Below are 23,819 nucleotides of genomic sequence, written 5' to 3'. Positions count from 1 at the left end.
AGCACCGGCCTTGAAGTCAGGAGTAACTGGGTTCAAATCCAATCTCAAACACTTAATAATCACCTAGCTGTGTGGCCTTGGGCAAGACACTTAACCCCATTTGCCTTGCAAAAAAAAAACAAAACCCCAAAACTGGTACCTTCCATTACAATTGAGACAGAACAACTTAAGTGCATTTGGGAAATAATGGACATTATTTTTTCAACTTTGTTAAATTTGTTTGCAGAAATGTGAACCTCATTTCACTTAGAAATTATTGGCATGAGTTCAAGGCAAGGGAATTCCTTTTCTAAACTCAATTCAATTCCACTTTACTCATGAATTCTTTGAGTATATCCTTTTTGAGGATAATTTTGGCTTAAATAGCTTTGGTATTTGCACTGTTCACTGCTTTTCAAAATAATCTGAGTCTTAAACTGACTCCAATATTTCAGATAATTTTAGAGAGGCAGTTATGATTCAAAAAGTGGATTTGATAGCAAGTAGGTTTGAATCCCACCTCCAAACCAAAATAGTTTCATGACTCTGGATTACAAATTTAATTTCTCTGAACCCCCATTTCATTATCAATAAAAGGGGAATGACAAAGCCTGCTATACTTACTACCTTTGGGGGTAGTGATTAGTCTCAAATGAGATAAGTACTTGTAAAATATTAATCAGCTCTACTCATTGCAAATCAGACAATAAACTGTAAATCTATTGATTTTTTTCCCCTACCTCTAGAATGAATAGTAGAATAATATTAATTTCAAGAGCTCTTTAGCTTGTTTGGTTAGAATTTCTATTCTCTCTTTCCATGGGAGCTCAGCAAGAATTTTGGGTTAAAGCAAATTTGAGTAGAAAATTCCTAGAGGATATCTTTTCATATGCTAATTCCCTCCCCTACTCCCCCCTATCCTTGCTTGGTTCAGTTTGCTAAATATTGTAGTTAACCCCATAGGTTCTGGATTTGCCACAGTCCAAGAAAGACTCACCCATTGTTCCTTTATAAAGTTGCCTATTGTAAACTGGCTCTCTGAAAAGAGCCAAAAGAAACAAAGCAATGTTTGTGAATGGAACATTCGAAGTAGTTTCAGAATTTTTCAATGTATGATGCATGAATTCTGCATTCCATTTTTTTCCTGGCCCAAAAGGGAAAGATTTAAAAAAATTCAGAGAATCTTGCTCCATTTTCTGTCCCCAAATACAGACAAGCTTGAGCTCCTGCCAACATTTACAATGCTGTGGTCACATTATCTTTCTACCGCAGTGCCTTTAAGCATGCTGAGTTAATACAATATCGACTATTTGCAAAGAGACTAAACATGGGATTTGTGCAAATCATCCAGATACCTTGTAAGTTTTTCTGTTTTCATCAAGGGATGCTGTAATTCCCAGCATTTAGTGATAATCTGGGGGGGAAGCTAATGCACATGGGAATGGATAAAACCAGTTATCAATCAATAACCCATATTACCAGGATTATTGGAGTTCTTGCTAGCCACCTAATAAGCACAGGTTACAGCTAGACAGATACACTGAAATTTGTTTAAACACTCAAGAATATGACTTACACATTCAATAGGTGATGGAAATGTATGTCTCACAATTCCATAGATGATAAAAAAACATTTGTGTATATATGGAGAGGAGGAAGGAGGCGGGAGGAAGAGGAAAAGGGAGGGAGGGGGAGGGAAGGGGGGAGAGAGGGGGAGGGAGGGGGAGGGGGAGAGAGAGAGAGAGAGAACGAGACAGAGAGACAGACAGAGACAGAGAGACAGAGACAGAGAGACAGAGAGAAAGAGACAAAGAAACTGAGGCAGAAAGACCTTGCCTACTTAATGGGGAGTTTTGACTAAGAAAGATCAGGTAGATCACATAGGCAGGCTTACAAAGCAGTTTTGGGTAGGGTGAGGTAGGGCAGGTAGACAGGAAGAGGTACATTTTTAGCAAAAGAAAAAGGATGCTTAAATTATTACAAAAGAAAAAAAGTGTGGTCATTAGCATATACATTTACACTAGACCACAAGTGGAGTATTTTCTTTGTCGCTTAATCAACATTTGTTGAGTTCCTGGGATGTACCCCTCCAGATGAGATAAAAGAGTCTTGGATGACTTAAAAGGAACTATTCTAAGCCCTTGTAAATGTATAGTGATGGGGAAGGGAAGTGCTTAAGGAGACATGCTGTACATTTATATAATGACTGTCAATAAAGTACAATATGGAATCATTTATGTCCTCCCAAAATCTACTTTTGACATGAAGGATCAGTTATGCTCTAATTAGAGAGCCAAGAACCTGGTCTGGGGAAGTTGTTGCAATGAGGGACTATTTGTTATATGTGGCTTTTTGTCACTGATCACACTGAATCCTGAATAAGAATCTTTCTTTTAAAAGACTGTTGGGCCCATTTAACTTAGTGTTGGATCGATCACATTCTTTTAGTTTCCTCCTAATGGTACTTTTGGGAGAAAAGTATTAACTTTTAAAATTCTTTAGATTAAATTATGCTGCAGAACTGAAAAAAAAATCAAAACTAAAGCTCCCCCCCTTGGGTCTTGTAATAACTAGTCATGCTCTTTTACAAAGAGACCCTCTCCCCAAGGTGATTGATGAGGACTTTGGGTGATTCAAATTTGTTGCCAGAGATAACTGTGCAAAAGATATATCCAAAATAATCATTAGCAGCTCTTTTTGAGACTGATCCCCATTTTTCAGAAACATGGGCAAGATATCCACTTTTAGCCTTACAGAGTTCAATTATCAGTCACTAACAGCCAATTTGAAGGTGCTTTTCCTAATTTCACTTTCCATTTAATACCACAGCAAGGAAATCCTCCAGAGAAGGTGAACCAAGCATTGTACATAAACTTCTAGACAAGATGGAAGGCAATAATAAAGAGTAGCCTGCTTACATGTATTGCTGTTGAAACTATAATTTTGTTTCCCTAACCTCAGGTATATTTAGGAATTCATTTACAAGCATTTTTAATTTTTCTAGAAAAAAAGACTCTCAGAAACATAGTAAGCACTTAGGTTGACCTGAGTATCAGCTGAATTTCCTCTTTCTGGAGAGGTGTTAGAAATCTCACTTATCCCAATGTTGAGAGATTGCTTTCCCTCTCTGACTTTTAATTCCTTATCTGTGAATTAAGAAGATGGACTAGATGGCTTCTAGCTCTTAATTTTCCAGTCCTTCTCAGTCAGGTGGGCACCTATTATGTGCCAGTCACTGTACTAAGCACTAAGAAAGCTAAAAGAAAACCCCTGCCCTCAAGGAGCTTGCAGTCTAATGGGAAAGACTACACACAAACATAAATACAAACAAGCTATATGCAGGATAAAGAATCAACAGAGGGAAGGCACTAGAATGTGGAGGGAGAAGGTGGGATTTTAATTGAGGCTTAAAGGAAGGCCTCCTGAGGAGGCAGAGTATTTCAAGTATGGGGAACAACCAGAGAAAATGCCTGAGCAGAGTGTAATGCCTTGTCCATGGACTAGTCAGAACGTCAGTGTCATTAAGTTGGAGAATATGTTGAAGAATATGTATGAGGGGGGAGTAGGGAAGGTGTAAGAAGTCTGGAAAGGTAGTAGGAGGTAGAGTATAAAGGCCTTTGAACATCAAAAGAATTTTATATTTATTCATTCAGTGATAGAAAGCCACTGGAGTTCACTGAATAAGGGTGTGACATGGTCAGGATCACTTTGACAACTGAGTAAAGAATGGAATGGAGTGGGGAGATAGTTGTGGTATGGATACCTACAGCCTCTTGTAACAGTCTAAGCCTAAAGTCATGAAGGCTTGTACCAGAATGGTGGTAATGTCTGAGGAAGGAAGGGACAATATGCAAGAGGGAAATTAGGCAGACCTTGGTAACAGATTGGACATGGGGTAGGATGGAGTAATAGTACAATATCATATGAAAAAAGAGGATGGAGTCATTCAAATTTAAAAGAGAATATCAAGAAGAAGAGGGTGATCAGCAGTGTCAAAGGTTAAGTGTCAGAGGTTAAGAAAGATGAAAATTGAGAAAAGGCTATTGGATATATTTTTATTTTAAAATTTTCCTTTTTTATTTGATTTTAGTTTCAGTTCTGAACACTCTCTCTCCTGTCCCTCCCTTACCCATTGAGAGGTAATGAAAACAAAACCCCAAACAAAAATGTATTCTAATGTAAATAAATTCCTTAATTAGCCAGGTCCAAAAATGAAAAGAAAGAAAAGAAACTATGCTTCATTCTGTTTTCTGAGTCCCTCAGCTCTCTACTTTAAGATGGGCATGATTCCTTTGGAAGTATGGTTGGTTATTGTGCTGATTAGTTACTAAGTCTTTGAAAGTTGATTATCTTGGGGGCAGCTAGGTGGCAAGTGGAGAGAGAGCACTCCTGGAGTCAGGGTGTCCTGAGTTCAAATCCAACACAGCCTCAGCCACTTAATAATAATCTAGTTGTGTGACCTTGGCCAAGTCACTTAAGCCCATTAATTAATGTATACATTGTTCTTGTCCCATTCATTTCATACAAGTCTTCCCAAGCGTTTTTTTTTTCCTGAAACCATTCTCTTCATTATTTCTTATATAATAATGGTATTCTATTACATTCATAACTTTTTTATCTGTAACCTAATGGGTCTCCCCTAAGATTGAAAATTCTTCACCACTGTAAAAAGAATTGTTATAAATATTTTTTTTTGTAAATATGGATCCCTTTTCTCTTTCTTTGATCTCTTTGAAATATAGATCTATTGGCTGTATTGATGGATGAAAAAGTAACCATGATTTTATAACTTTTGGGGCATAGTTCTAAATTGCTTTCCAGAACAGTTCATAGCTCCACCAATAGTTCTCAAATTGCCAGTTTTCCCACAGCCCCTCCAGCATTTTATATTTTCCCTTTTTTTTGGTCAGTTTAGTCAATCTGATAGGTATTAGGTGGCACCTCAAATTTGTTTTAATTTGCATTGCTCTAATTATTAGTGATTTAGTGCATTTCACATTGCTAATAATAACTTAGATTTTTTTCCTCTGAAACTTAATTCCTTTTTTTTTTTTTTTTTGGCAAGGCAATGTGGTTAAGTGACCTGCCCAAAGTCACAGAGTCAGGTAGTTATTAAGTGTCTGGGGTTGTATTTGAACTCAGGTCTTCTTGACTACAGGGCTAATACTTTATCCTCTTTGCCACTTAGCTGCCCTCTTTTTTTTTTTTGGAGAGCTGTAATTCATATCTTTTGAATAGTTAACTCTTGGGAAATGAAGGCTTTAAATTGAGAAATTAGGAGCTCATTAGTAACTTTGGAAATAGCAATTTCAGTTGAATGAGGAGGTCAGAGACCATATTTATAGAATTACAAAGAGACTAAAAAAAGAAGGAAGTGGAAATACTATTGTAGATGGTCTTCTCAATTACTTTAGCCTCCAAAGACAAGAGACATATAGAGTAATAGTTATTGAGGATGGATTGGAAGAGCATTTGATGTTGGGGTTTTTTTAAGATGGGGAAACACATAAGGCATGTTTGTAGGCAGCAGAGGTAGTTAACACAGAATGAAGGCTAAAGGTTAGTGAAAAAAGTATAATGACTACATCAGAATTTCTCCGATAAATAATATTGGATTTGTCAGGTTGTTTTTTTAAATGACATTAACAGCAATCTATAGGTGTTAACGTCAATTAACCAAGACCCAATTTTTGTGAGTGTGGATATAATAAAACAACATGGAAAGACTTCCATTACAAAGATGTTTTCAAATATCAATTTGTCCTTTAATAATTAATGTCATAATTAGCAGTAGTCTATAGGGATGATAGAAGGGACAATCTACTGGAAAAGATGGGTTGTAATGAGATCACTTCCATATAGAAGGGTTTTCTTTGGTAAGAAGAAGGGCAACTTCATTAAGTGAGATGGCATAAAAGAGATTAGTAGTAGAGACATTTGAATGATGAGGAGAAGGGGAGAAAAAGGAGTGCTTGGTGAATTGCTTCAATTTTTTTCAGTGCAATATGAAATAAGATTTTTTCAGCTGAGTGGCTGAGGGGCAGGAAACCATGGGAGATTTGAGGAGGGATGAAAAGATTTGGAAAAGCTTCTGTGGAGTGTGGGATAGTTAATTCACTGGGGAGGTATAAAAAGATTGTCTTGAAGCAAAAAGGCTTAGTTGAGGTTATATAACATAAATTTGTTATAGACCCAGTTGGCACAGTTTTGGGATTTTTCTCTGACTTCATTTAGCAGCACGTGTGTAGAAGGGAAGCCAGTGGATGATGGTAATGATCCAAGACTGAGGATTGGCAGGTGTTTAGTAGAATACAAGCTGAATTTGAGTCAATGTAAATAGGTAACCCCCCAAAGCAATACAATCTAAGACTATGTTAAAAACAGGCATCAAATCCAGATTGTGAGAAATATTTGTGCTATGTTCTGTCCTTGTCTAACCATTCTAAGGTTATCATGTTCAGCCAATCTATGAAGGACATTAAAGTATATGGAAGTAGATAATCAAGGCAGTAAGAATAAGGAGACCATACCATAAGAAGATTGTTTGAACAACTGGATATTTTTAGCAAATCTGTGTTGTCATTTAGTAGTTTTCAGTTGTGTTTCTTCGTGATCTGTTTTTTGGGGTTATCTTGGCATAAAACAAAAACAAAACAAAATAAAACTGGAGAGGTTTGCTATTTCTTTCTACAGCTCATTTTACAGATGAGAAAACTGAGGCAAAAAAGGTTGTGATTTGCCCACAGTGATACAATCAGTAAATCTCTAAGGTCACATTTGAACTCTGGTCTTTCTGACTCCAAACCCAGGAGGCTATCCTTACAGCATCTAGCTATCTCTATAACTGGTACTTCTCTAAAATTTCATTTCTCTTGAGAAATTATGTTTTTCACGTATATTATATTGCCTATACTTTGCAAGTCAATTGTGAAGAAAGCTTCATGAATGAATGAGGCAGAATGACCTAATGGGTAGGGCAGCACTCAAAGGCTGGAAGTCCTGGGGTCAGGACCTACCTCTGCCACTGACTGCTGTGCTCTCAGGCAAGTGTCTAAATTACAGAATGCTTGCTGATGAGCAAGAGGTTTCTGTTTATTTTGGGGAGGGGAAGAGCTCTCTAAGATGATGAAATTATAGGTCCAGACCAAAAAGAAAAATATATCTAATTCCTTAAGGTACTTCCCTAATGCTACATAAAGATCTTGGAATCTAGACTCTGGAAGGTTCCATCAAGATGGAAAGGCATTCAGTAGGTAGGTGCTTAGTGCCAGCAGAATATGGGAAGGCTTATTATTGGATGTGACAACTTTTTCAACCACAACACATTAGCAAGTCTGTCTCTGAAATCTCTCTGAGGGTAAATTCTTGTATCCTTATCACAGTGCCACATATATGTCAGATGCTTTTGGAGTCAGCTGGCTGGTTTTTGGCCCTCTTGAGTAGAAACTCCCTCCATTAATGAATATTGGCAACTTGTTTATGAAATAGTCTTCCAGGGGGAACTGTCACCAGAGAAGGGATGTTTGGGACTTGCCTCTGATCATCGCTAGTATGCATCAGAGGTAGCCCTCAAACTCGGGCTGAAGCCAGGCCTGTGCTTAATGTGCCAGTCTACATCTTAATTAATACTAACTGAAGTGAATTTATTGTGAAGAAACTTTGAGATCCCATGAGGTAAATTAATACTTGCTAGGAAGAAATCACATCCTTGACTCCATGGACAGTTCCAGTATTATCATTATTACCTGCTAGAGGGATCAGAAAAGACTTCCTTCCCTGGAACAAGTAAATATCCCAGGGTCTAGGATTCTCCCCTCATTAGTCTCTCTACTTTCAGATCATTTTGTCCTTCCTCAGACAGGAAAACAACACAGGTAACCCATTGTCTGCAGAGTAGGTTTGTGGAGCTGTTTTTCCAGTCCTGATGATAGATTTGTGTTCTTCTGCCTCCCTGCCTCATTCCCTCCCTTGATCAGAGACAAGTCTTTGCCAGATACCTGGCTATGTTGAACAGTATGATCTTGGGGTTTGGAACAGACTATTTGGCCCATAAGGAGAATAGAATTTGGCTTCAAGCACTATGCTATCTTGAAGCCTACTGAAAGTACTAAAAGTGTTTCTTTGCAATATAATATGTGTGAAAGGAATATATATATATATATATATATTATATCTTAAAAAAGTGACTTCTCAAGAGAAAAAATATTTTGGAGTACAGATTATAGGAATAGCTGAATGATGCAGTGGATAGAGTGCTGGGCCTAGAGTCAGGAAAACTCATCCCAAGTTCAAATCTGATTTTAAGACACTTATTAACTGTGTAACCTTGGGCAAGTCACTTCACCCTGTTTGCCTCAGTTTCCTCATCTGTAAAATGAACTGGAGAAAGAAAAGGCAAATCACTCTAGAAGCTTTGTGCAGTGACTACTTTCCATGTAGACCTTCCTTAGGATTTCATTATCTTCATTTCCTCTGAGTTTGTGTTGGCTATTAACATGTGAGCCCTAAGGGCTCTCAAGTAGTTAATGATCCAAAAGCCAGCACTGAAAAGCACTAGGGGAGTTCCCATTTAAAGAAAGTCTGTGGCAGAACATTTTGCAAAATGAAAAATGTTTTTTATAACATGATTAATTGCCCCAGTATTTCTCTGATCCATAATATTGTGTTTTCAGATATTGGATGGTTGTTGTTTTTTAAAGTATGGTTGTACCGCAGACAACACAATCAATCAAGACCCAATTTTTTGTGATTTTTTTAGATGTAATAAAATAATAACATGGAAAGACTCCATTGTAAAGCAGTTTTGAAATATCATTTTTTTCTTTCATAACAGTTCTCTAAATAATTCACTACAGGATACCTTGATGATATCTCCATAATAAATAGCACAGACTGTAATGTAGGGGGCAAAATGGATGTACAGAGAAGTTAGTCTTTCCTCCTTTCTCCAGGCCACAATGATCTTTCTCTTTTCTGAGTTCCTATAAACCTTATTTTCTGTACTGTCCATTACAGTACTTAATAAACCGTGATATCTATGCTATTTGTCTCCCCAGTGAGATCATAAACTCCTTGAGGTCAAATTTGGCTTATTTATATACCTCTATATGTTTATGCATACTATCTTTAAAATAATATATATTATTTATGTATGTACTATATTTCCTTACAGAACCTAACCCAATATTAAGACTGGTGGTCTCCTACTGGTCTAATTCAAAAATCTCTGAAAGGAATCTTTTTGTAGCAATGCCAGGACATTAGTGCTTTTCTCCTTTAAGTTTCACCATTAGGTTAGAAAGTAGCTCCTCCCAGGAATGGCTCTTATTAAGTCACTAGTCTCCTTTGGTTTATGTTAGTTTTAGCAGATAAATTTTCTTCCTAAAGTATTATTAAATAAATAGTTAATATTGGGACTATATTCTATATTAGACCATAATGAGATTGGATTAACTTTCTCCTTACTAGTTCAGATCCCAACCAGGTAAGGAAGCCCATTGAACACAAGGTTTGGGTTGGGATAATTTCTTTGATTTTATTGATAAAGACTAGGGATGATTTGAAAGTAAATGAACTGTCAAAGTTACTTCCAGTAGCCTCTCATTAGAAAAGGACCATTTTTCTTTATAATATTCATTCTCTCTCATTACTTATTAACCCATTAGAGGTGACTGCCATCCTCAGAAACATCCACTCTTCCTAGAATATAAAAGTATTGAGTGAGTTCCATGAGGGGTCTTTGGCATTAGAGAGTGTCTCTGATCTCTTTTTATTAATTATAGTATTCTAATACAATTAATAAACTGATTAGTCACTCAGAAATTATGTTTCTCCAACTTTTTATAGGAAAGATGGGGCATCTTGGAGCATTGGCTATTAGCAACATAGATTTAGAGTTGGGAGGTATATTTGATGTCATTTAGATTAAATCCTTCTTGTTAAAAACCCTCACTGTCTTAGCTAAGGAAACCAAGAGCCAAGTAAGTTAAATTCCTTGCTTTCAAAGTCATACAAGTCAGAGGTAGCATAGTTGGAGGTTGGACTCAAGTCCAAATCCAACATTCTTTCAACTAGATGCTTCTTGCCTGCATTAGTAAGAAAATGAAGAAACTAGGTAAAAGGCTTAGTAGAGGGGAGTCCAGAGATGCCAAAGACAAACTTTGCCTACTCTTCAATTTTGCCTAAAGCTGGCTCTAGCTGACCACATAATAGGTGTTCCAGAAATACTTGCTGAAGTGAACTGAACTTGCCCAAGGTTATATACAGTGACTCATGCTCAGGGCTGGAAAGAGAAATCACCAGGTTCCCAGTCACATTTAGTATTTACTGGATCCTGATATGCCTAATGACCTCCGAGGTCTTCTCATGAAGTGTTAAAAATAGGTGAGAAATATTATTCTAATTTTATAATGCATTGATAAGGTCCCCAAAGAGTCTAAGGAACTAGGATGGAGGCCAAAATCAGGAAACAGATGCTGTTGGCACCTAGTCCTGCCTAAGCCAGAAAAAATAGCTAACACATTGTTTTCTGACAGTTTTGTGACTTGACTTTGGAAGAACATGACCTTGGTACCAAACTGCAACTACTTTACTCTAGGCCCAACTCTGAATCATATAGTTTTGGGTTTTTTAAAAAACCTTTTTGTTTTTGTAGTTCCCTATGTCATATTATAGTATTAATTGGCATCAAATGGTGCCAAACCAGGCCTTGATGCTCTTGGTTTTAGGGATTGTATTGCCATACCTCAGAATGTTTTCCTACCATTCAGCACCAGGATTCTGTTGACCAGAACCTTTGGCCCTTGGTAGTCAGGGAAGCCACTTTCACCTACATTGTTCTCTCCTAGCACCACCTGTGGAGAGTACAAGGTTTTCCAACTTATCATTAACCAGTTTCAATTGTATTTTTTTGAGCATGATGAATAGATGTAAGGGACATTGTCACCATAAAAACTATGGATCTCATTTTTCATATGCATGGGTCTAAAGGAGACTTGTTCATTGGGAAGAATTCTTAGGACTCTATTTCCAAGAAGCTGTGCATGAACCTGTAGAGTAGCGGCCTCATTTATTATGCTATCTGCTCATGTAAGGAGGATGAAAAGACTTTGAGAGACTTGCATACAGTGAAGTCACTACAGATGGCAGTTTTGGATAATAGCTAAGAGAAAAGAAGTTTTAAGGGTAACCATATAGAGAGAAAGCAAGTGACTAAGACCTGATTACATTATCCTGACTAGAGGTACCAGGGATCAAGGTGATGGCAAGAGCCACCAAGATGATGGCAAAGAGGCTTCGCTCAGGCATAATGGATTTTTGTCTCTAAAGAGGCTAAGCTCTTTAGTTTGTTATAAGGAGACTAAAATGATAGTTGTTCAGGAGGGTAGTTCTGGATTCTAAACTTCAACACTGGTGAGATTATTTTAATTTAATTTTCTCATAGATCTAATGGGGATATAGAAACTAGTCTTCTGGAGAGGGTGGGGGATAAGATTTCTGAATGAATGTAGGAAGAGTTACACCTGATTATTTCCTTTTTATTTACCTTTTTATTCTGCTTTAACTGAATGTCTTTGTGATAGAATTTATAGGTCAAAGGGCAGCTAGGTGACCCAGTACATAGAGATCAGCCCTGAAGTCAGGAGGAGCGGAGTTCAAATCTTACTTCAGATATTTATTTCCTAGCTGTATGACCTTGGACAAATCACTTAACACCATTGCCTTGCAAAGAAAAAAATAGAACTTATAGGTCAAGTGTTGCACCTGATTATTTTTTTGTTCTTTACCTTTTTATTTGGTTTTTGTATTAGAATTTAAAGGTCATTTAATCTGTTCTAGAAACCAGACATAGGTGGTCCTCTAAATAAATGTATCAAAAATGGGCTCAAGTTGTAGTTTTAAATAGATGACCTAGACTTTATTCTGAATCTGAATGTAGCTAAGAGGGGTAATTACATTTAGTTTTCAGAACTGCAAGTCCCATTTGAGCTACTGAAAAGTCAAGTCAATAAGCATTTATTAAGGACCTACTAGATGTCCTGGGCTATCTTCTCTTTTCCATGTAACATGTTCTATTCCAATAGGTGATCTCATCAGCCCCCATGGAATTACCATGTCTATGCAGACAATTCTCAAATTTACCTTCTCTGCCCCTATTTCTGTGCTGACCTCTAATCTTACACCTCTAACAGTCTTTCAGACTTCTTATCTTAAAGCCAATAGGTCCAAAACAGAACTTTTCATCTTTTCCTGTAAACATCCCCAGGCTTCTGATTATTGGAAAAGGGCAACACCATCCTCACAATCCCTCAGGTTTGTAACCTGGGAGTCATCCTGGACTCATTATATCTCACTCCTCCAAATCTAAGCTGTGGCTAAGGGCTGCCAATTTTACCTTTGCAGCATCTCCCTAATATGCCCCCTTCTCTTTCCTGACACTGTTGGCACTATTCTGACACTAAACTCTCATCACCTTAAGCCTAGATTATTGAAGTAGCCTGCTAGTCTCAAGTCTTTCCCCATTCCAATCTATCCTTTATTCAGTCACTAAAGTGATTTTCCTAAAGTTCAGATCTGATCATGTCACCCTCTTACTCAATAAAATTCAGTGACTCCCTACGTCTATAGAAACAAATGCAAAATGCTCTGTATGATGTTCAAAGCCCTTCATGGCCAACCCCTCTCTTAACTTTCCAGTCTTATTACTTCAGCCCCCCTCCCCAACAGGTACTCTTTGACCCAGAGACACTGGTCCCTTGGCTGTCCCACAAATAACACACACTATCTCTCTGAATAATTTCTCTGACTATCCTTCATATCTAAAATGCTCTCCCTTCTCTGCTCTGATTATTGACACACACACCCCCTTTAAGTCCTGTTGACCTCTAATGAATCCCATTGAATCAACAGTCATGGGGTAGACCAACATCCAAAAGATGTCACTTTTGGGAGGTCCTGGTGATGCAGAGAATTATTAATAAAGGAAATTTGTAATTAGAAACAAATTTTATAATCTTTTATGCTGTTAAATTTTGTTAGAGGTAAAAGATTATCTGCTCCTGGTTGTTCCATTGTTAAATGTAAAATTTGTAGCCATCTCCTCATTCCCAACCCCCACTTTCCTACCTTTTTACCTGATTTCAGTCACATAAGGAGGGAAGGATTTCCCCTTTGCCCTCAGTGCCCAGATAAGGGATAAGACTATAAAAACTTGGCCTAAACTCCCTTCTAGGCCCTCCTGGTCCAGTCAGCTCTCCCCAACTCTCTCTTTCTCTCTCCTTACCTCTTTCTATCTGTCTCTGTCTCCCAAGCAACCTCACCTAGCCTTTTGTTATTCACTTCTGTTCTCAAAGTACCTGTCCTTCTCTGGGAGGAGAAAAAGGTTTTAATCTATATATTTTGCAGCAATCTATAATACATCCTGAGCAGTTTTAAATCCCAGGAGGTATGTGGATTCATTCAGTCTTCAAGGCCTCTGAATCTCTATTGGAGACTCAATTCTCATCCACTACCCTGGCATAACTGATAAGGCACACTCAGTTAGGAAGAACCATCCTTCCCTGCATGTCCTCCTGGACATACCACCTAAATCTGATATTCAGTTGCCATCCTAAATTGAAGGCCACTGCTTTCTTTTTGACAGACAAGCTAGAAGTAGTTTTTCAAATCTTGCCTTCTGATAGTGGAATATCTTTAAAAAAACTTTTCAAAGTTGTACCTTTGGGGATTTGACTCTCTAGTCAGATTCTACCTGTATAATCAATGAAATTAAAGAACTGATAATGTGCATGTTAATCTAATTCTGTTTTTCTCTTTCATAAGGCCAAACCCTGGCCTTAGAACAAACTTACTATTACCTCACTCTTCCATAGTTAATAACATATTTGATATGTAATTATCTCTATAAATAACATGTTTAATCTAATTATTATTTTTGAAGCCAAAACTCAGTGAGAACTCCTGTCCTAACTCAAATCCCACCTTTAAGTGATGCTGGACTATGTTAAGTCATTCTTTCCTCCTTCTTCTTTTTAGAACCCCAGGACTTAGACTTCTACCAGACACATAATAGATGTTTAATAAATATTGATTAATTGTCATCAGGAATTGACATCCTGAATCAACCTGAACCAGATTAAAATGTAATCAGAGAATATTTAATAAAATAAATAAAAATATAATATAAATAATATTAAATTATGATTTTTCTAAACCAATATATATAGCCTTTTTGAGGTTAATACTGCTTGATGAAAGGTAATTTGTCTAATGTACTCAACTGATCTACAAGAATTTGAGTTTGTCCTATCAGAAAAGGTTTCCTGTGCATAATAAACTTCAGCAAATGTTTCTTAGGCTCAGACTGAGTTCCCTGGGTGGTGTTTTCTCTTCTTCCTGGAGGCACAGCAAACTGGTTACCTTTAATTGATTGCTCCTACCATTTAAACCAAGGAGCAATTTGAGGTAGGATAGAGTGCCAGTAGAGTCAGGAAGTATTATCTTTGAGAGGTCAAATTTGTTCACAAATACTAGTTATGTGATCTTGGACAAATTACTTAGCCTTGTTTGCTTCATTTTCCCCATCTTTAAAAATAAGCTGGAGAAAAAAAATGGCAAAGCACTCCAATACTTGCCAAAAAAAAAAAAAAACCCAAGCAACAAAAAACATCCCAAAATGGGGTCACAAAGAATCAAACATGCCAAAATGACTTAACTCCATTTTCTCCTGTATTGTGAAATAAGCAACAGATTTCCTTATCGAGAAAAGCCAAAATAGTGAAAAAGATGCTAATATCATATATATGCATCACAATGACCTGAAAGCAAGTTTTGGATATGAAGGGGGAAGAAGAGAGTTAGATATGCCTCTCACCTCTCACATCCCTGCTATTTGTAAAATAAACTCACAATCTTTTTAAAGGACTTTCCAGGGTTTTTATAGGTTTAACTTAAGATTTTTTTACAGGCTTGACAAAATAAAAGATGGAAGCTACAAAACAATAAGATATCTTAAAATTTTTTAGGCTCCATAATTCATTCAACAAACATTTTTTAAGAGCCCACCTGTATCTGGAAGTGGATCCAAAGAATGTATATAAGTCCAAGACTTCAAGGAACTTAGATATCATGGGAAGGGGAAAAGGAGAAGGAGCAAGGAAATGTATGCACACAAAAATAAATACAAAAATCTATGAAAATGGAATTTATAGAGGGAAAGCACTTGCAACTAGGGGAAAATGTGTAGGCTTGTTGAAGGAAGAGGTATTTGGGGTAAGCTTTGAAGAAAGTGAGGGATTCTAATAAGCAGAAATGAGGAAGAAACGGGGAAGTACTGGGAAAACCTGCAAAGGTACAAAGATGAAAGATGGAATGTGGTACATGGGGAAGCAAGATGACCAGTTTGGAGGGAACATAAGTGAATAAAAAGAAAACAAAATTCAGTGCTCCTGGAAAGAAATGCTTAAACCACACTGGGAAGGGCTTTAAAAATCAAACAGGAATTTTTTTTTTTAATCTTAAAGGTAACAGGGAGCCCTAGAACTTCTTGAGCCCTGAAGAGTCTCAAGAGGGTCAGTTATATAGTTTAAGAATGCCATTTTGGTGGCTTCATGTGGGATAGATTGGAGCAGGAAAGACTGAACTCCTAGTCTGTTGTATTTGTCTAGGTAGAAGTGATAAAGACCTGAACCAACCTACTATGACAAAACTGGGGGAGACGAAGAGATTCTGCAAGAGCATAGAGAGGATTCATGAGAATGCCTATACCCTTATCATTAAAGACATCAATTCTTTTTTATTTAAAATGTTATTGATTTTTTTAGTTTATTCTATTTTATTTAAAACATTTCTTTCACTTCCAAATTCTTTCCCCTCATACAATTCTCAATCCACTGAGAAGTCAAAAATACAGTACCCATGTAGTATACATATGAGGTCCTACAAAACATTCTTCCACATTAGCAAAGCAAGAAAAATAAAGAAAATGACAAACAATATGCTTCAAATTTGCCTTCAGTGTTAATCAGTTCTCTCTGGAGGCAGCAGCATTTTTTCATCATAATTGTTGTAGATCATCTTATTGATCAAAATAGCTATGCTTGAACATCAATCATTACCATATTATTACTTTCAACAATGTTTTCTAGTTCTGCTTGCCTTACTTTGAATCAATTCATGCTAAGTCTTCCCAGGTTTTTCTGAAACCCTCTCCTTCATTATTTCTTATACCCCAATAGTATTTCTTCACAATCATATGCCCACAATCTGTTCAACTATTCTCCAGTTGATGGTTCTCTATCTCAGATTCTAAATCTTTGCCCCCATAAAAAAGAACTGCTATAATATTTTTGTATATGTATGTCCTTTTCTTTTTATTTCTTTGGGATATAGACCTAATACCATTATTGTTGCAGAGTTTTGTAGTCTTTTGGACATAGTTCCTAATTATTCTCCAGAATGGTTTGATCAATTCACAATTCTACCAACAGTGTATTAGTAAGTCGATTTTTCCACATCACCTCCAGCATTGGTCATTTCCCTTTTCTATCATATTAATCAAACTGATGTCTAAAGTAGTACCTCAGAATTACTCTAATTTACAGTTCTCTAATATTCATAGAGTAATTTTTATATGACTAATGATAGCTTTGATTTTGCCTTCTGAAAACTTTCTGGTCATTACTTTTGGCCTTTTATCAATTGAAGAATGGCTTATTTTTATAAATTTAACTCAATTCCATGTGTATTTGAGAAATTAGACTTTTAGCAGAGACACTTGCTATAAATTTTCTCCCAGTTTTCAGCTTTCTTTCTAATTTTGACTACATCTTTAAATTTTTTTTGGTTTTGAAGATTTTATTTATTTATTTTATTTTGAGTTTTACAATTTTTTTTGTTTTACAATTTTTCCCCTAATCTTACTTCCCTCCCCCCACCCCCCCACAGAAGGCAATTTGCCAGTCTTTACATTGTTTCCATGGTATATATTGATCCAAATTGAATGTGATGAGAGAGAAATCATATCCTTAAGGAAGAAACAAAAAGTTTAAGACATAGCAAGATCAAACAATAAGATATCAGTTTTTTTCCTAAATTAAAGGTAATAGTCCTTGGTCTTTGTTCAAACTCCACAGTTCTTTCTCTGGATGCAGATAGTATTCTCCATTGCAGACAGCCCCAAATTGTCCCTGATTTTTGCACGGAGTCCATCAAGGTTGATCATCGCCCCCCATGTTGCTGATAGGGTGTACAATATTTTTCTGGTTCTGCTCATCTCACTCAGCATCAGTTCATGCAAATCCCTCCAGGCTTCCCTGAATTCCCATCCCTCCTGGTTTCTAATAGAACAATAGTGTTCCATGACATACATATACCACAGTTTGCTAAGCCATTCCCCAATTGAAGGACATTTACTTGATTTCCAATTCTTTGCCACCACAAACAGGGCTGCTATGAATATTTTTGTACAAGTGATGCTTTTACCCTTTTTCATCAGCTCTTCAGGGTATAGACCCAGTAGTGGTATTGCTGGATCAAAGGGTATGCACATTTTTGTTGTCCTTTGGGTGTAGTTCCAAATTGCTCTCCATAAAGGTTGGATGAATTCACAGCTCCACCAACAATGTAATAGTATCCCAGAAAATGTTTTAAATTTAATGCAATTAGGGGCAGCTAGGTGGCACAATGGATAGAGCACCAGCCCTGAAGTCAGGAGGACCTGAGTTCAAGTCAGACCTCAGACACTCAATAATTACCTAGCTGTGCGGCCTTGGGCAAGTCACTTAACCCCCTAGCCATAAATAAATTTTAAAAAAATTAAAAATTCAATGTAATTAAAATTTGACCTCCATTTGACCTCTAGCGTTTCCTTTCAATCTGTTGTTTGTTCATGATATCTTCCATTGTCCAGAGATCTGATATGTAATTTTTTCATACCCCCCTAATTTATGTATATCACTTTTTTTGTCTACATTATTTACCAATTTGAGCTTATTTTGGAAAGCAATGGGAGGTGTTGATCAATACCTGATTGCTACCAGTTTGTTTCTCCAGTTTTATGTCTTTTTTTTTTAATATTGAGTTCTTGCACAGTACTTTGGATATTGGTATATTTTTTGGAAAACAGACAAATCTAATATACCTTTTATACCTCTCTAATCCCTCCTTTGTTCTAAAAGAAAACACTTAATTAAAACTAGTAGACAATACAATCACATCTGCTACCTTTTCACTAAGAGGAGGGAAGTATGAACATTTGCTTTCTGAGTTCAAGGTCAGTTATTGCAATCATTACAAGTTTGGTTGTCTTTTTTCATTAAAAACTACTAAGATAAAGTGCTTACATTATCTCATTGGATCCTCACAACCCTGACAAAGTAGGTATAATTATCTTTATTTAATAAATGCGTAAAGTGAGATAGATAGTGGTTAGGTGACTTGCCTAGCTCATACAACTAGTTAGAATCTGAGGCTAGATTTGAACTTGAGTCTTCCTGACTCCAAACCCATCTAATTACTGTGCCATATAGTTGCTTTATTAGCCATATTGGCTGATTCTACTTGTTTTTGCTTTGTTCCAGGTCTGAAATCTTTCTCCATATCTCTTAATTCCAAGTGTTAATTATCTCTTTTTGTTCAATAGTATTCCATTCCATTCATACAATAGAGTTTACCCTCCAGCTATTCACCAATTATCTTCACAAATTGTTGTCAGTTCTCTGGAGAGAGAAGACTTTTAATCCTTCTGGTCTATTTAGCCCCCATAGAGTGGTTTAGTATAATATAATAAGTATTTTGTATATCTTAAAATCCTACCAAAATATCAGTGATTATTATTTTAAATTTTCTCTTCAAATCTTGGCAGTTCTGATTTTTTGTTATCCTTAACCAACTAGCTAATCTTAACTAGCTCCATTTTCCAGTCTTTAAGTCATTATTTATTCCTTAAAAATCTTCTCACAAGGGAAAAAAAGCAACTATTTCCAGGAACTGGTAGGAGTGTGTCTGTCTATCACATGTTGTAGTGAAAACAAAAATGGGGAGCTTATGTCAAGGAATCCATATATCATCATCTGTTCAATATCCATTATTCTTCAAAGAATGTCTTAGGGGAGGGCACAGAGATTAAAAAGTGCATGCCCACAATTCATTCTTTCCTGTGTTGGCCATGCTCTCTTAGAGAATGGATTATTTAGAGGTTCAAGTGTCAAATTAAAATATTTCCTTTCATCCTTCAAGTAGGCTCAGATCCAAAAAGGGTTTTTAGTTAAAAAAAAAACTCCCTATAATTTACTTGAGAAACTATCTGTCCAAGTGAAAATTTAGAGACTTATGTTATATAGTTAGAAATACTTCTGGGGCGGCTAGGTGGTACAGTGGATAGAATACCAACCCTGGAGTCAGGAGGACCTGAGTTCAAATATGGACTCAGACACTTAATAATTACCTAGCTGTGTGACCTTGGACAAGTCACTTAACTCCATTGCCTTGCAAAAATCTAAAATAAAAAGAAATACTTCTATGCATATATATTTGCATGTATATATATATATATATATAATCATGAACATGCACATGTGTGTATCTATAATATATATACAGTATATATTAGTATACTATATATTTGCATATATAAAGCAATATATATTATATATATTTAAGGGCAATTGCTTAGTACCATTAGTGATTTTCTTTTTACCTTTCTTCACAGATGTTCAACATGTGGCCCTCCCATACCAAACACTTCCCCTGGCACCACGAAATGTATTACTTTACAAAATACTTAGGGATGAAAGGTGCTACTGTAATTATTTTTATATTAAACGGCAAGCTGTTAGGATATAAATAACCATAAAATGTTAAAAGTGAGAACTAAAAACAAGCCCATCTGAGAAGAAACAACAGTAATCCAACATCTTTCCTAATTATAGAAAAACCATTTTCAATTTTGTTTTTATAGTTTGGTAGAAAGGGGAGGATTTAAAAAAAAAATTTTAAACCTCCTCTATTGGCAGCAACATCTGGAGATCTAGCATGTGAAATCAAAATGTATTTGCAAATTTTCAATTTATTAGTCTACTAGACTCTCTTTGTATTTAAATGAGTATGAAGGTTATTGAAAAATAGGTTAGAGTTAGGGACTGTAATTTCATTGATACAGGAAATTCACGGATGAGGAAACATCTTCCTACATAGAAGTTAAGTGATTTATCTAGGATCACCCAACTAGTATGAATCAGGGACCTGAATTGAACTCAGGTCTTCTTGGTGATGGTTAGTCTCTATTCATTACGTCATTCTTCCTGAGGAAAAAGTAGATGAATGTGAGGAATTATTTGGAAACTTGTGACCACTAACTCCATAGACTTATCCATCTTCAAAATGAATTTTTTTTTGTATTTAACTAATATTTGGAAGAAGATGGGGAGAATGGGTTGCTGAATGGATAAAGTTAATTCTTCTGAATGACCAATGCATACAGAGAGGTCAGGTTGATATAAAAGAGCAAAGGAGCAAACTGAAGATGTCTGCATGTGTCTATCTTTTTTTGGCCATAGTTTCTTTAAGAGCCAAAATTGGATTCATTCTGTCTACTGGGCACTTAGTAGGTTATTTTCTTTCTTTTCTTTTCTCTCTTTCTCTTTCCTTCTTTCTTTCTTTTGATTTTTTTTATAATTAAATAACATTTATTTTTCCAACTATATGAAACAATCATTTTTGCAAGGTTTTGAGTATTACATTTTTCTCCCTCCCTCCCCCCTCCACCTGACAAAAAACACCATCACTTAGACCATTATCACCATTTAGAACCTAACAGGGGTTGTGTAAGACCCTGTGTCTGAGTCTTAGGAAAACAGTTTTTCCTCCTCACCCAGATCACTAGATCTTACTTCTGAGCTGCTTAGAAGTCATTATCCAAAGGAGCAAATTCTGTAGAGATGGGCCTACCAGTCCTTCCTCCATTGGGACCAACTGTAGACCAAATGCTATCATGTAGGTGGATAAGTCCTAGAACACAAGAAATATCCACATGCTTACTGACTCTGCCTTCAGCCCAGTATCACCATCCATCATCACGAGGGGAACACCCCCCCAGTTGCCCCTATAACTATCATAGCCCCCATGCTCTTAATATCCATAACTACTGAAAGTCCAAAAAAGAGTGCTGTGACTTAAATACTTGGCTCTACCAATGGTTCAATCTCAGTAACAGATATGGTTTTCTAAATAGAAATGACATTTAAAAATGCATCACTGAACTCTAAGAATCTCTGAACCTTTTAAAATTATTGGCAGCAAAGGGGCGGCTAGGTGGCTCAGTGGATAAAGCACCAGCCCTGGAGTCAGGAGTACCTGAGTTCAAATCTGGTCTCAGACACTTAATAATTACCTCGCTGTGTGGCCTTGGGCAAGCCACTTAACCCCATTTGCCTTGCAAAAACCTAAAAAAAAATGATTAGCAGCTAAAATTTCCTTTCCAACAGTCTCCTCCATCTGAATGTAAACTCCCTGAGAACAGCTTTTCAATCTGTCTCCCTAGCCTTTAGCAAAGTACTTGGCACAACTACTTTTTCACTCATCTGATCCAATTCACAGGTACATGATTGGTTATCTACTTGTAGATCTGGTGGCAGTAGAATCTCTTCCTTGGCATCACCCACCTCAAGTTTTTCAGCCATCACTTACCAAAGGGCAGAGTAGAGAGAATGGGGCTGGGCCTTAGATCCAACAAAGTCTCTTGACTATGAGTTTTAAAGTTAAATGGATTATGATTCTTTTCTAAAATGTCAAGGGAATCCCTCCATCTCAGATTTGATAGAGGCTTGGGAGGTTATTTAATCCAATTGTACCTTACCAAGAATTCCTTCTTCAAAGGATTAATAATAATCTCTACTGCTCAATGTTTGATAGACTTAAGCTCTTCTCTGAAATACAAAGCTCTAAGACAATTCCGAAAGATTCATGATGGAAAGTGGAAGAACTTATGGAGTCTAGTTCTGCACATCAAAAAACTGCATATCAAAGCATACTACTTTCACCTATTTCTCATGGTTTTTCCATTTTGTTTTTTTTTTTTTGTTGTTTTTTTGTTTTAGATTTTTTCAAGGCAATGGGGCTAAGTGGCTTGCCCAAGGCCACACAGCTAGGTAATTAAGTGTCTGAGGTCAGCTTTGAACCCAGGTACTCCTGACTCCAAGGCCGATGCTCTATCCACTGTGCCCGCAGCCACCCTCTATTTTGTTTTGATTCTTCTTTCACAACATGATTAATGCAGAAAGATATTTAACATGATTGTACTTAGATTACCTATATCAGATTGCTTGCTGTCTGGGGGAGGGGTAGAGAAGGAAGGAGAAAAATTTAGAAATCAAAATTTTATAAAAATTAAATGTTAAAAACTATCTTTACAAGTAATTGGGAAAAATAAAATATGATTATGTGAAAAAACAAACTATAATAATAAAATCTCATGAAAGATACTCCATAATCAGAAGATAGTACACAAATGACATACCTTTAAGTGTACACCAGTTTCAAGTCTTGATTGGTTGATGAAATTAAATTGTGGTATTCCCCAACCAATTTCACCAACATAGGAATGTTTCTCTCTTGCTGTAAAACTCCTGTTGGGGGCAGGTCTCCATAAATAATCAAGTTCACTGGTTGCTTCTAATACTGGACGTTTTTCCCCAATATATCTAGTATTATCAGGAAGTTTTGCTTTATAATCTTTTACAGCATCTGGACCTGAAAAGGAGAAATGAGAAAAAGAGAGAGGGAGTGAGATGTGAAAATATATTTTCAAATGTTAATTGATAATTTGCTAATTTATATAGTAGTCATATTGGTCTCTTGCATAGTGATATTAGTGCCTAAAGAATGACTAACTACTTGAACTTCAAACAGATTTTCAGTAACTTACACTTACTCAGAAAGCCTAAATATCCTCCCTCTCTCTTAACTCAGTTGTTGGTGATGCAATGCTTTATGCATCCAGTTATGAGGAATTAGTTTTAGAAATGAAAAACAAGAAAGGATAAAAAGAAAAGATAAAAATAAAAATTTTCTTAAATATATTAGGAACACATAGAGGAATATGTTACCTATGTTATTTTTTAAATAACTTTTATTTTTAACATTCTTTTCTTTTTACATTTTGAGGTCCAGAATCTTTCTCCTTTCTACTTCTTTTCTACCCACTGAGAAGGCAAACAATATTATATCAATGATACCTATGAAATCAAGTAAAGTAAATTTCCATATTACCTTATCACAATAAAGGAAAAAGAAAACAGGACAAGTATTCATTAATTTTCTCTGAGGAGATGAATAGCATTTTTTTTCTTCATAAGTCCTTTGGAATTGTCCTAGATCACTGTATTGATTGAAGTGGCCAAGTCTTTCACAGTTGTCTATCATGAAAACATGTTACTATGTACAGTGTTCTCCTGGCTCTGCTCATTATCACTCTTCATCAGGTCACATAGTCTTCCCTTCTTTTCTCTGAAACAATTTCCTTCCTTCATTTCTTATAGAATTATGGTATTTCATCACAACCGTATGCCATAACTGATTTAGCTTTATCCCAGTTGATGGACATCTCAATTTACAATTCTTTACTACTACAACGTGATACTATAAATCTGTTTGTACATATAGGTCCTTTCTTTGATCTTTGACCTCTTTGTGATATAGAACCAGTAGTGATATTGCTGGGATAAAGGTTATGTGAAGCTTTATAGCCATCTGGATATAGTTCCATTATTGTTCTCCAGAGTGGTTGGAGCTGTTCACAATTATACCAGCAGTGCATTAGTGAATCTCTTTTTCCACATTCTCTC

At 36.3% G+C, this 23,819-nt stretch overlaps 1 protein-coding gene and 1 long non-coding RNA gene across 2 annotated transcripts in view; one reads left to right on the top strand and one right to left on the bottom strand.

Moving 5' to 3' along the window:
• The window catches only part of LOC141517740 (uncharacterized), a 95,082-nt gene that overhangs the window by 9,234 nt on the left and 62,029 nt on the right, over positions 1-23,819 (top strand). The window lies entirely within an intron of this gene.
• Positions 1-23,819, bottom strand: part of SPMIP2 (sperm microtubule inner protein 2) — a 174,100-nt gene that overhangs the window by 112,482 nt on the left and 37,799 nt on the right. Inside the window, exon 2 of the mRNA XM_074229050.1 lies at positions 22,493-22,725. Within this exon, the coding sequence (XP_074085151.1) occupies positions 22,493-22,725 (233 nt within the window). The remainder of the gene's footprint in view (positions 1-22,492; positions 22,726-23,819) is intronic.

This window comes from Macrotis lagotis, chromosome 3, assembly GCF_037893015.1.
Source record: "Macrotis lagotis isolate mMagLag1 chromosome 3, bilby.v1.9.chrom.fasta, whole genome shotgun sequence".
Lineage (NCBI taxonomy): Eukaryota > Metazoa > Chordata > Mammalia > Peramelemorphia > Peramelidae > Macrotis > Macrotis lagotis.
This window is presented reverse-complemented; position numbering and strand designations above follow the sequence as displayed.